General features: G+C 31.2%; 1 protein-coding gene across 1 annotated transcript; it reads right to left on the bottom strand.

Annotated features, from left to right (window-relative positions):
* Positions 1-5,439: 5,439 nt before the first annotated feature.
* LOC149482803 (uncharacterized) lies at positions 5,440-10,201 on the bottom strand. The gene is made up of 5 exons (XM_089703599.1): positions 10,164-10,201; positions 9,923-9,980; positions 9,429-9,682; positions 5,919-6,018; positions 5,440-5,720 (listed from the first exon to the last, which is right to left on the bottom strand). Exons 1-5 carry the CDS (start codon positions 10,179-10,181, stop codon positions 5,512-5,514), a joined length of 639 nt encoding a protein of 212 aa, XP_089559725.1. The 5' UTR covers positions 10,182-10,201; the 3' UTR covers positions 5,440-5,511.
* Positions 10,202-12,238: the final 2,037 nt, after the last annotated feature.

The raw sequence follows: 12,238 nt of genomic DNA, 5'->3' as shown, positions 1-12,238 counted from the left end.
AGGTTTTAATACGCAGAAATGTGTATATTTATTACTAATAATAACCTTTTAAATGACAAAAGAATAAGAAGATAGATTTCATTGAACACTGGTACAATAATAGACATGTTTTTTGAAAATTTCCTTCAACTCACATGCAAAACATACGAAGTGAATTCATAGTCTTAGCATCTTATCAGGATGATTAATGGCAATAACGTCTTGTAGCTTTTAAATTATACTTTAACTACACTGGGACTATTAAAAAATAGTCCCATACATTATGTTCACTGTTTAACCATTTAAAGATACACATATAATTCTATGTCTGTTGGTACGTATTAGATCTTAACAAGAAGATATGGCCAATAAGTATGATTACTCGCTCGTCCTATGTTTCTTTGGATTAGAGTATTTACATGGCAAAATAACATAAAATAGTAGGGAATTAGGTTAATTGTAGCGGTAGATAAAGATCAGTAAATAGCATTTATGTTAGTGACACACAATGACTGTTTTTCTTGGATAATTTTATTAACCTTGTTTGTGAAGAACTTTGTATGTTTTTCTGATAGAAGGATCTTTTACGATCTCAGTTTTTGGGTACAATTGTATAAAGTAAAGTTATTATTCATTCAATCGATATTCGGTTGAGATAAAATTGTACGTAACTTTGTTGTACTTTAGTAGAAAATAGACATCTGACACCTACTTGTATAAATTGGCCGTTAGCCGTTGAATCCATGTTAGTTTTTTAATCTTGTTAGTGATTTCACAAGTTTTGGGCTAGCAGTTGGTCAGCCAAAGAAATAAAAATCGTAAACTTAATTAAGTAGTCTGTGTACTCAATTTAACACGCAAAATATTTTTAAAAGCATTTCCTCCATCCAACATTTGCAAAAAGTGATTATGATTTACGAGTGCACTGAGCAGCTACGTCACCTTAAATTTTCCGTGTAACAAGCTTGAAGAAATTAGGGATTCCGTCCTCAGACGTTATTTAACTTCTTTAAAACAAAAATAAAGTGCAAAGCGAGCGTTGCAGCTGCTAAATATTTAAGTCTGTCTCCCCACAACCGCAAATTTGTTGAGGCAAGTTTACGGTGTTCCACACAAACATCCGGACTTGCTAACTTTGTTACATAAGCTGTATCTTCCTCTTACAGTTCATATTTACGAGGTGATATGAATTAATTTAATGGCAGATAGGTACGTGGCAGGTATTTGATTTATCTCTGAATATGGCTAGGATTATGTCATACTCTATATCCGTATGACATAATTTATTGTTATTAAAATATATGGATAATATAGAGGGGAAGTCTCGTAACGGTGCATTTAGATCAAACGAGCCAATGCTGATTTTAACCCCACTATGTCAAAATATACTTTTAGTGTAAACAGTAAAATATACTTTTAGTGCGTAGACTGTAGAGCATTCTTACGTTGTTCTTATATTAGTGCATTGGAAAATATTCTAAGCAATGTTCTAATACTGAACAACATTTTTCGTTTAAACTAAAAGATCACGTTATAGAATGCTATAGCTCTAGCTCTATGTTCGTTCGATCTAAATGCACTGTTAGACATTTAAATAATTATTAGGTGAATACTAATTATTAACTTGGTATGGTATAGTAATTGTTCTCAGGAGACAGAGAATTGTTAAGAGAAAAATTATCAACCCCATACACTACGACATTTCTTATTCTATTGTATTTTTTACTACTTCCTTAACAAAACGTATAAGTATTATAATTAAAATCAATTATACCATAGAAACTCGCCACTTTTTTATCCTTATCTCATTTTTCTTTCTTTTCTTTCCCAATCCATAACATATTTCATTAATCTATTAGTTTTATGCCGCTGTTTTATCTTCCCGGTAGCATTATGAAAAGGGACAGCAAAAACATAACATCAATCAGATGTATGGAACAACCTATTACCACAAAGGAATACCAACGCACAAATAAGAGATTTTTCATTTCATATTAGAACAATATCTATTTAAATAATTCATTAAAGTTGGTTTAGTAGATGGTTTATGGATGTCGTAGATGTCAACAAAAACGCATCTCCATATTACAAGGGCTAATTGTAAAATAAGCATTATTGGCTGCTGTTCTCAGTAGGTAGGTACTCTACCAGTTTTAGTAGAATAACTGTCATACTGCCACGGTGCTAGCCACTCTACCAAACTTTAGTACTCTACTCTACCAATGGTGTCTAAATTAGTATAGTAAGCAGGATAATAATTAGTAGGTACTCTACCGCTCTACTCTACCGTTTACTCTACCCGTGTACAGCGCCCATAAATGTCGTCCATAAGCAAATTTTTGCAAATTCCAATTCAAAGATATTATAAAGGCAAATAGACAAAGCAGAAGAGAAAGACTCAGAGAAAATATTTACTCAATTACTTAGTATATGGCGAATTGTGTGTCGATTTAGGGGTCTTGGTCGAATGCAACATTTTACTATGTAAAGAGATTTAATTAAAACGTGGGATGAAAGAACGTAATTTAATTAACAAGATGATATTTTATTCACGCGACGGGGAAAAGAGCAAAGTAGTAGAACAAAGACGATTGACGTTCAAAAATTAGAATTAGAAAAACGAAAAGGTCATATTATTACCTTCTGTATTTTACATCCTACGTTGTTCTTTAATAAGCCAAATGCCCTTTAGGCTGCAAAGCGCCATCTTTTGATAAACAGTGTAAACCCGTAGTATCTTTATTTCACTCGTTTACGAAACTAAATACTTATAATAATGTGCCTGTAATTTGTTTTGCTCACAATCAATCAAAAGATTACAAACAAGCCAATGTTTTGAATTGCTGGTGCGTGAAGTTAAGGAATAATAAATTATAAATTAATTGAGGATCGAATAAATTGTTACCTTTGCAATTGCACACCTAACTATTTAATAAGAGGAAATTTTCTGTTATACGTCGTAATGCATATGCAACGTCAGTTTCTACATTTTATCTATTTATTTTTAGCAAGGAACTGGTCGCTATTCTATATTAACACAACATAAATAAAACTAGTTACTAAAATATGTAATATTTATTAATTTTAGATATGTTATTGCAACTTCCACACAAACACATTAGAAGTGAAATCAAACAGAAATATGAAAAAAAATAATAATTTGATAATTATTATACTTTCACAAATATTTTTTTTAACCTAATGGACATAAAACGAAATTTTAAAAATTATGTAGAGCTCATAAGTTGGGTATTTTATATAAACATCAAGAAGATCACTTTCCATGTTTAACTGCAATTGTAATGATCCATTATTATTACGAAATATTTGATGTGTGTAATTTTCAGGCCAGAAATTATCAGGTGCATCAAATCTTGAAGGATTCGGTATGCAATATGTTATTCAATACATAGCACAATAGTAAGTATTATAGTTCGATTGACTACTTATATGAAATAAAAGTTAGGTATTGTATGATTTTCAGGTCAGAAATTATCAGCTGGATCAAATGTTTAAATCTTGAAGGTTCGGTGTGCAAAATGTGTTTCAATACTTAGCATAATAATAATTGTTTTAGTTAGATTGAACAAATATATACACCGGATTTTTGAAGAGATATTAGTATATAATACGTAAAGAATAACTATAAAGTCGATTTAAATAATCTTAGGGAATTCTAATATGATATTAATAGTCAGAACCTTTTTATTCAATGCTATAATTTTCCCCAAAGTAGCTATGAAAATTGATGATGAAGTGATCGGAGATATGCTTCGGCATCGATGTTGTCAGTTTAATTGCTTTTTCAATTAACGCCAGTGCGCTAGGAATCTTGGTTTCACTCCATGACATAGATTAAAATAGCGTAGATGTGGCATGGCAATAAAATTTGTGATATTAGTAATTAGTATTGCAAAACAATGTAAATTAAAATAATGCTATGTGTCAAAATCAACTTAATATCAGGAATAGTTGATATATTTTTTAAATAGGAATAGATCTACTTGTACATACAAATAACTGAAATTATTAAGTGAAGTGTGTTAAATACAGACGATAAATTATTATTTAGTTGAAAATATTTTGACGAGTTATATTTAGCTCCGTTTTTCAATCGAAATTATGAATGATGCAATCGCAAACAAATATGCAAATCTCATAACTATAGGTGGATTGTATTTGTCAATCCGATTCACTGAAATCGCTCACACTTCGTTATATTGGAAAATTACCCAACAAACATTTTTGTTTTAATCCCCAAAACCGAATTGGATATTTCGATTTCCCAGTGGTAAACCTGAGGCTTTGAATATGTATTCTAAAAATTTGCTTTGTGATTTAGTTTATCATATTTTAGATTCATTATTAGGTAAGTCTTTTAGCACAGTCAATATTTGAATATACTCGTAAGTATATTCAAATATTATTTTACATTGACATACAATATTATTATACTGGTAAGTAATGAACAGGTTTGGAGTTAAATTTATATTATAAATTTATATGTACAAGTTTCATTCCTGAAATTTAGGAAAACACGTAATTCTTCTTTAAGAAATTTAACAAATAGAGCCAACTCCCATAATACATAAAAGAAAAATAAAAGTGTCATAATAAAGACGTTTATGTGTTCTCTTCGTAGAGTTTATAAGAACAGACATGAACGTAAAGCATCTGTGACAATAATCTTTGACGGAATATTGACGTCGAGACGCCTGTAATTCCATTTAGCAGTGCGACGGCCGTGAACATCTACACCTGATGCGAGTACAGATGTTCCAATACAATCCTTAGTATGTACTCGTTACGATAATACATACCTATTCATATAATAGGGTTCCTTTATGTAGTTTTGTATAAAAGAGTTGTATAAATGTATGTTATGTATATTGTATATGTTATGTTTTGGATATTTCTTCCCTTTTTGGTACACAGCAACATTACATAAACTGTTACATAAGATTTATTTAGTACATTAGTATTTTGAACCTAAAAAAATTGGTTCTAAGACTGTTTGTCCCAACTAGAATTATATGAAATTACTTACATGTGGACGCTTACAAATTTTATTTAACTTTCATATAAGAAATAACTATTTCAGAATAGAAAAAGCTTTTTACGTATATCGGATGACTGGGTAACAAGCGGTAAAGGGAACCCTTAACTAACTTAAAACTTTTCCGCGTCGCCTCACAACGCTAACTGAATTTGGGAATTCAGTTTTGCTGAACTAAGATCCAAGTTCCAAGGGCATGCTTGGGATTTCTAGCTACTGAGAGCATGAAATATCCAATTAGATAGCATTGTGAGATATGTGAGAGATTTTGCTGTCGTGAATATTAATTGCAATTATTAAGGATTATTCCAATTGCAGATTAGTTTTATGAAATCCCTCCTGAATTTTCAACGTGAATTATTTGTTAGCCTATGCATTACAATATAAGGTGAAAAAAAGATATCTTTTGAGAATGAAATTTATTAGTTCAAAGAGTCATTGGAAGAATCAACGAGTTTAGACTTCGTCTGTTTGGTTTAGTGGTATCTGCCGTAGCCGTAGCCTCGGCTGTAACCTCCATAACCTCCATAGCCGCGTCCGTAGCCACCGTAGCCATAGCCGATGCTTCGTCCGTAGCCACCGTAGCCGCCGTAGCCGCCGCCATGGCCGCCCCCGTAGCTAACATAGCTGCGCACGACTGGGACGCTCACCGTACGGATGACTGGCACACTCGAAATTGACACACCTGAAAAAAAAGAAGATTTAGACATCACAAATCATGTAGAAGTATAGGTGTATTACACAATTTCTGAACTGATGTAATAAATTAAAAAGACTTATATGATTGCCATGAAAATTACCACTTTCATATAAATAACACTAGGTAGCAATATACATATATACAATATACAATCACGCATAGACGTATTAAAAAAATACTAACTGTGACCGTAACCACCATAACCGCCGTAACCGCCATATCCTCCATAGCCACCATATCCGTAGCCGTGCGCGGTGGCAGCGACGGCCAAAAGGAGGGCAAACTGCAATAACAATCAATCAATGAAACAATCAATCAATCAGATGATCAAACAATTTATCAAACAATCAGATAATCAAACAATTTATCAATCAATCTTGACTTGCAGACTTGCAAGTCTTGCAAGACTTGCAAGTTGCATTGCACTAAATTGAACATTTTTAAAATGTCCACATATTGTTTTTTGACTTGGTTTATTTAAATATGTACAAGGCTGTAATGTGTAAAATGTAGAGAAATGAAAACTTTCGAATATATTTAATCATCGTAACTGTTTTTCAAATACAATAAATTGCAATTATTTTCAGAGCCACGTTCCAAACAACTGTGCAATTTGTAAAATGTAACGAGCGCGGTTAACTACAGACCACAGTTAGTTATTATTGTCACGTATGAAATAAATAACATTGTGAAATAATTTTAAAAGCAGCTCTACTACAAGCTTCTAGCTTATGTAATATTATTGTCATTTACTACTGAAAATATATATTTAAAAATACTGTAAAGAAAGTTATTTACTTTACTGGAAGAAACCAAAGTTAATAGAAATGACTAATGAGAGCACTGAAGATGAGATTTATTTTTAATGAAGTGTAAATTAATTTTCTCCGTTAATTTAAATAATAAAAATATACTATATTTGAAATATCCCAGATAAAATAATTAACCATGTATTGATATTGATATCATCTGCTGGAAAGTCCATTAGATCAATGGCAATAAAAAATTAAACGATTTTAGCACTTACGGTTATGTAGGTGTTCATTGTACTTCAATTCAGCAGACGAAGTGTGTTGATTACTATAACAAGTATCATGTATATATACGCAAATAGTTTCCTGCCGAAAATCCCACTGAATTGGCTGCGTGTTGGTAATCTGTTGCACCTTACGTCACCAACGCTACAATTGAGCATTATAACCTCCAGAATTGCTTGCCTTCATTAGTGTTTCCGTCTAAATATTATTAAGGCTACGTTCGCATTGATAAATAACTTATGAAGTCAATCTTTGTGAGTCATGAAGCGTTAAAATGTCTAGAACTGTCTCTCGGTACTGCGCGTTAGCTGCATTCGCTAGCCATCTGGTACATAGCAAAAACAACGCAGAGAGATACAAAAAATAACATCTATGCGGATAAAGGGTTTCCAGTTTTTTCGTTCAAAGGTATGCATTGTAAAAAATATTGCATACCATTTAAAAAGTCGGTGTTACGTGAAACAATGAAAAGGATTGTTTACAGTCGGCGTAATGTAGGCTAAAGCAATTTCGCTTCCCTTCACTTACCGGAAAAAATATAGTGGGTAGCGAAATACATTTATCTTATAAGGCCAGAGGTTCTGTTTTCGCATAGCACACTAACGTAATAATATTTCATATGTAAATGTGAGTCTATTTCAAAATCTTCAGTCGATGTTGTCGATTTTCAGCGTCTATGTTCTTCTAATGTTCTTAAAAGCCTGTTTCTTGGTGACTTAGGAATATAAAATACATTTTCTACACATATAATTAATATCTCCTATTTTCCTTCCAGACTTTGCTATTGTTATTGTTTCAAGATTTTAATACTTATAGTATTACACTCACTTGTATAGGAATAAATTGTCATACCTATGATATTTGAGAAGCCTAGCGAGATTTTGCAATAAACCTGAATGAATTAAAATAACAATTTATGTCTCCGAATTGAAATGAGGCCCTCAGGGACTGAAATATACTTATTACGTAGGCGCACAATGTTTTCAATATTTTCATGAAATATTTTCAGTAGGTGTTAAACAATTACCTTAAAAATTACAATATAGAATATTTTATACAACAAAAATTATACGATTCTTTTTAAGGAAACCAATTAGTAGATTAGTTTGTGTAAAATACATGTGAGAAACAGAGTTTGTTCTTAAGTGGAGAGGAGCTATTTGATTGCCCTTATTATCCTTCACGTAAATGCTATTTAGCAAATAACAGGCGCGTACTTTTAGCTTCTCGATACTCCAAGGCGTAGGTGTATAATAATGAAAGTAACATTGTGACGCTAACATAGTTTTACCCTTGGTTTTACCTTTTCTTTTTCTACCTTCGGCTTTTTACATTCAAAGATAACAGAGATAAAAATATATTTTCACAATATAGACTAGCATAAGGGAAATGCATACTTCTATCTAGCATCATTTGATATCTTTCATCCTTTATATTATATACATACATACAAATAAATAAATTTCCGAACGCGTAGTCAATGAAAACCCGTTCCTTTTATTTTATTTTATTTAAGCTTTTAGGCTATCTCTGTACCAAATTTCATCCAAAACGATACAACGCTCGGGGCGTGAAGAAGAGACATACAGAGTAATTTTAAATTTATAATATTAGTAAAGATTCTTACAGATTTAATGGACGTTAACTTATATTCAGGTTTTGTTAATTTTAAGTCTAACGAAAGATTAAAACGAGGATAAAAAACAACAGCACACACATATCAAAATCAATTAGGCTCCACGGAGAGAGCAGGCTCGCGAAGAGTGAGGCCAATTTCAATAACACATATTTGGTTCTTGGTTTTAATGACCTTTTATCCGAATCAGTACTGTTGAAGAAGAAGACAAACTTTTTTTACAATTATTATTTAAAAGGATTTGTATTGTAATCCTACACAATATTATATAGCAAACACCACGCTCTAGTATTTTTAAACATGAGAAATACATGTAATGCAGTTCGTACATTTTATTACTACAAATAAGTAGACATTACTTGTACTCGACGCCAGTCCAATCAGTAGAGCGAGCTCTGAGTACATTGAGAATTCCGTTGATTTTTATTTTAAAACAGTTTCGTGATTTAAGTTTGTACTTGCTATTGGAACTTGGAAGTGAATTTAAAATAAGGATACTTTATACTTTATTGCAATTTCAATATAAAAGTTGTGATTTGGGCTTTATTATGGCAGCTGTTTATTTATTATTCGAAGAAAAATTAATTAGTGTATAAAAATAATAAAAAAAATTTCTTTCATACACTGAAAACTAAAAATGTTGAATATTCGCAATCAACTCGCTCTAACTACATTATTGGTAAACATATTTTTTATTAAATTTATCTCTAACGATTGATCTTATTTTAATATACATTAGTCGTATTTTGAGAACTATTTCTGATATTTCTAGCTAAAAATCGAATCTCAATTTTGTGTAAAGGTGAGTAGAGTAAACATTTAACGTTTTTTCTAGCATACAAACACAACAATAGGATTAAGATAGGATGTTAAACTGAATTATTTCAGGTTTATGGATATTTTGTATTACAAAATCAATTCAGACAATAAAACAAACAAGTTGATTGAATAAAGTTTATTCAAATCAAGGAGCGACAGAAGGAGTAAAGTTCAATAGCTTCGTCTGACGACTGGCATTTAATGGTAGCCATAGCCATGTCCGTAGCCGAGGCCATGTCCGTAGCCGCCGTAGCCGCCGTAGCTGCCGTAGCTGGAGTAGCTACGAACAACTGGTACAGTGCTCACAACAGGCACGGTCCTCACGACGGGAACGGTTCTTACAACGGGGACGGACACTGGGGTGTAGACTGTACGGACCACGGGGATGGGGGCAGCCCTGTACACGTTAGCGGTGGAGTAAGCTGGGGCAGCGATTATGGGTGCGCTGATAAGCCCTGTAAGTAAAAATACGCATTAATTTTACAAATAAATAAAATCATTTAAGACAATATTTGAATGACTTATATTTTTTGGAAATGCTTAGTAGTAAACATCACTAACTACATTTTTCGTAAAAGTTAAGTACAGTAAAATAAATATATTAAGACATTGTTTTCAAATAAAAACAAAATGTTAATTATGAAAGTATATAGCAGTTTAATTATCAATAATCATTTTTAAATATATTAACTTACCATGTCCTCCATATCCGTAGCTGTGCGCGGTGGCAGCGACGGCCAAAAGGAGGGCGAACTGAAAAGTAAAGTTTTAAAACACATACATAAAAATTAAAAAGCAATTTAATCTAAGAACTATTAAAATTACACAAATTATAATTCACTCAAGCAATTTTCTAAAAAAATCCAATTTTATTTTTTTAATCGTTTAGATAAAAATGCCACGATGACTAGAAGTACAAATATAAGTCTTACTTACAGTGAGTAGCGAGTTCATTTTTCTTCAGTTCTGCAGACGAAGTGTGCTGATTACAGAAACAATTATAGTATATATAGTCGAACAGTTTCCTGCCAAAAATCCGATATAATTGAGTACGCAGTCAATTAAAATACGCAACGATTTGCAACACGTCAACGGAAAAAATATTGTACATCCTTTTAACTTCCAGAATAGTGAGGTATATCCCTTTTCATTCATTAGCTAAACGATTTGTTTTTATATTAAATTGTCTCAAATATTTTTTAATTTTTCACAGATACATTGCTTCCAAGTTACATATAGAATAATTCTTCAATAAATGGCAAAACCATATTACTCACTAGATGTGCTCCGCGGTTTTACCCGCAGTGCTCCGCTCCTGTTGATCTTAGCGTGATGATACCCTATAGCCTTCCTCGATAATTTTTTCAAATCGGACCATTAGTTCCTGAGATTAGCGCGTTCAAACAAACAAACAAACTCTTCAGCTTTATAATATTAGTATAGATTGTCGAATAATTCATAGGTGATGCAAGAGATCGGTATGTCCTTCTCTGCATGCAATATTTAGTTTCAAGAAGAAGGTAGATTTAAGAAAATATAGTTCTAGGTTATTAGGAAAAATGTTTACAATTAGACATAGAACTCTTGTCTGTCTGTCGAAATATTATACATACCTATTATAAGATACAAAGAAATATATCATAAGTATCTTGTAAAAACAGATAGGTACGTATGTACTAATATAAGTACGTTTCTTATGCACCTACAGGATATTGAAAAATAATTACTTAGCACCAATAAAATTTGAAATCAGCATTGTGAATATGATGAAACTTTGATTTATGTAATTGCTTCCAAACAGTGTATCAATGATATTGAAAATGTTTCATTCGTTCCTAATTGTTTTCAATAGTAAGTCGTTATTTATTACGAAGAATATTTATTTGGTAAGAAATGTTTGCGAACATGTGGTTGTGATAACCATGCTTCAAAATTGTGCAGACTTTTTATTTTATAGAATTTTGGTACATATTTTGTTGTCAAATAAAATAATCTTTGGCTGTTTTCTCTCGTTTTGGTTATATAGTATAATTGGTAAATAATATGTACAAAAATATTAAATTTAACATTAGGCCTATAGCTGATTTGATTTTTTATAGCATATTTTTTTTTGTAAATCTTGTTATTATCTATTTATTCATACTTTTTTTCCACTGAATATGAAACATAAATGTTTCGTGTGAAAATTTCAACATGAATAAATTTTATGTGGTTATTTAGACTTAAAATATTATTTATGGGAAGTAGTTGTATATAAATATTTTAAATTGTATTGTAAATTTGACCTCCCTATCGCATTGGGTAAACTGTAATGGTAGGAATGGTTTTATATAAATAAATAAATAAAATGCTTTTAAATTATGCTCTACTATAGAGCCATTTTGATAGGTGAGTATAAATAATGTCCTGTCTAATTTTATTTTAATCATATTGATAATTTCGAAATTGAAAATATTTCTAAGGACAAACTCAAACTCAACAAGTGCTTCCCAACGACCGATTTCTATTCATTTGAAATTTGCTATAACATATTTTTATTGCAAAAATCTCCTGTCAAGATAAGATGAAGTCGGTAGCTCATAGTATCAAATAAATTCAGCTTGTACTAAAACATCGTTCTAATTTCAGCTTTAATGATAACGGCATAAATGCACGATAGAGTAATTATTATTAATTATGATATATATGCAAATAGTGTTTATAAATCGTAGGTCTTATATATTTTATAATATGTCCGTACATTTTTATACGATTGTGGAATATTTTATACGCCCCGATGGATACAAAGGTCGTTGGTATTGAAAGCTGAATTATTCATCGAATTATGGAATGTTATTCTTTAAAACACAATAATATACAAGAAAAATTATAAAATATAATGAAAATATTTATAATTCTAAAAATCGATGTAATTAATATAAGAACACATCGTATTTTAAATTGATATTTGATTGGGATTAAAAAAAAACACAACATTGAAAACAGTAAAAATAACTTTATTGAACATAAAA

This window comes from Colias philodice, chromosome 14 (assembly GCF_061535455.1).
Source record: "Colias philodice isolate Cphi_HAF_F1 chromosome 14, ilColPhil1 Martin Lab GWU primary, whole genome shotgun sequence".
NCBI lineage: Eukaryota > Metazoa > Arthropoda > Insecta > Lepidoptera > Pieridae > Colias > Colias philodice.
This window is presented reverse-complemented; position numbering and strand designations above follow the sequence as displayed.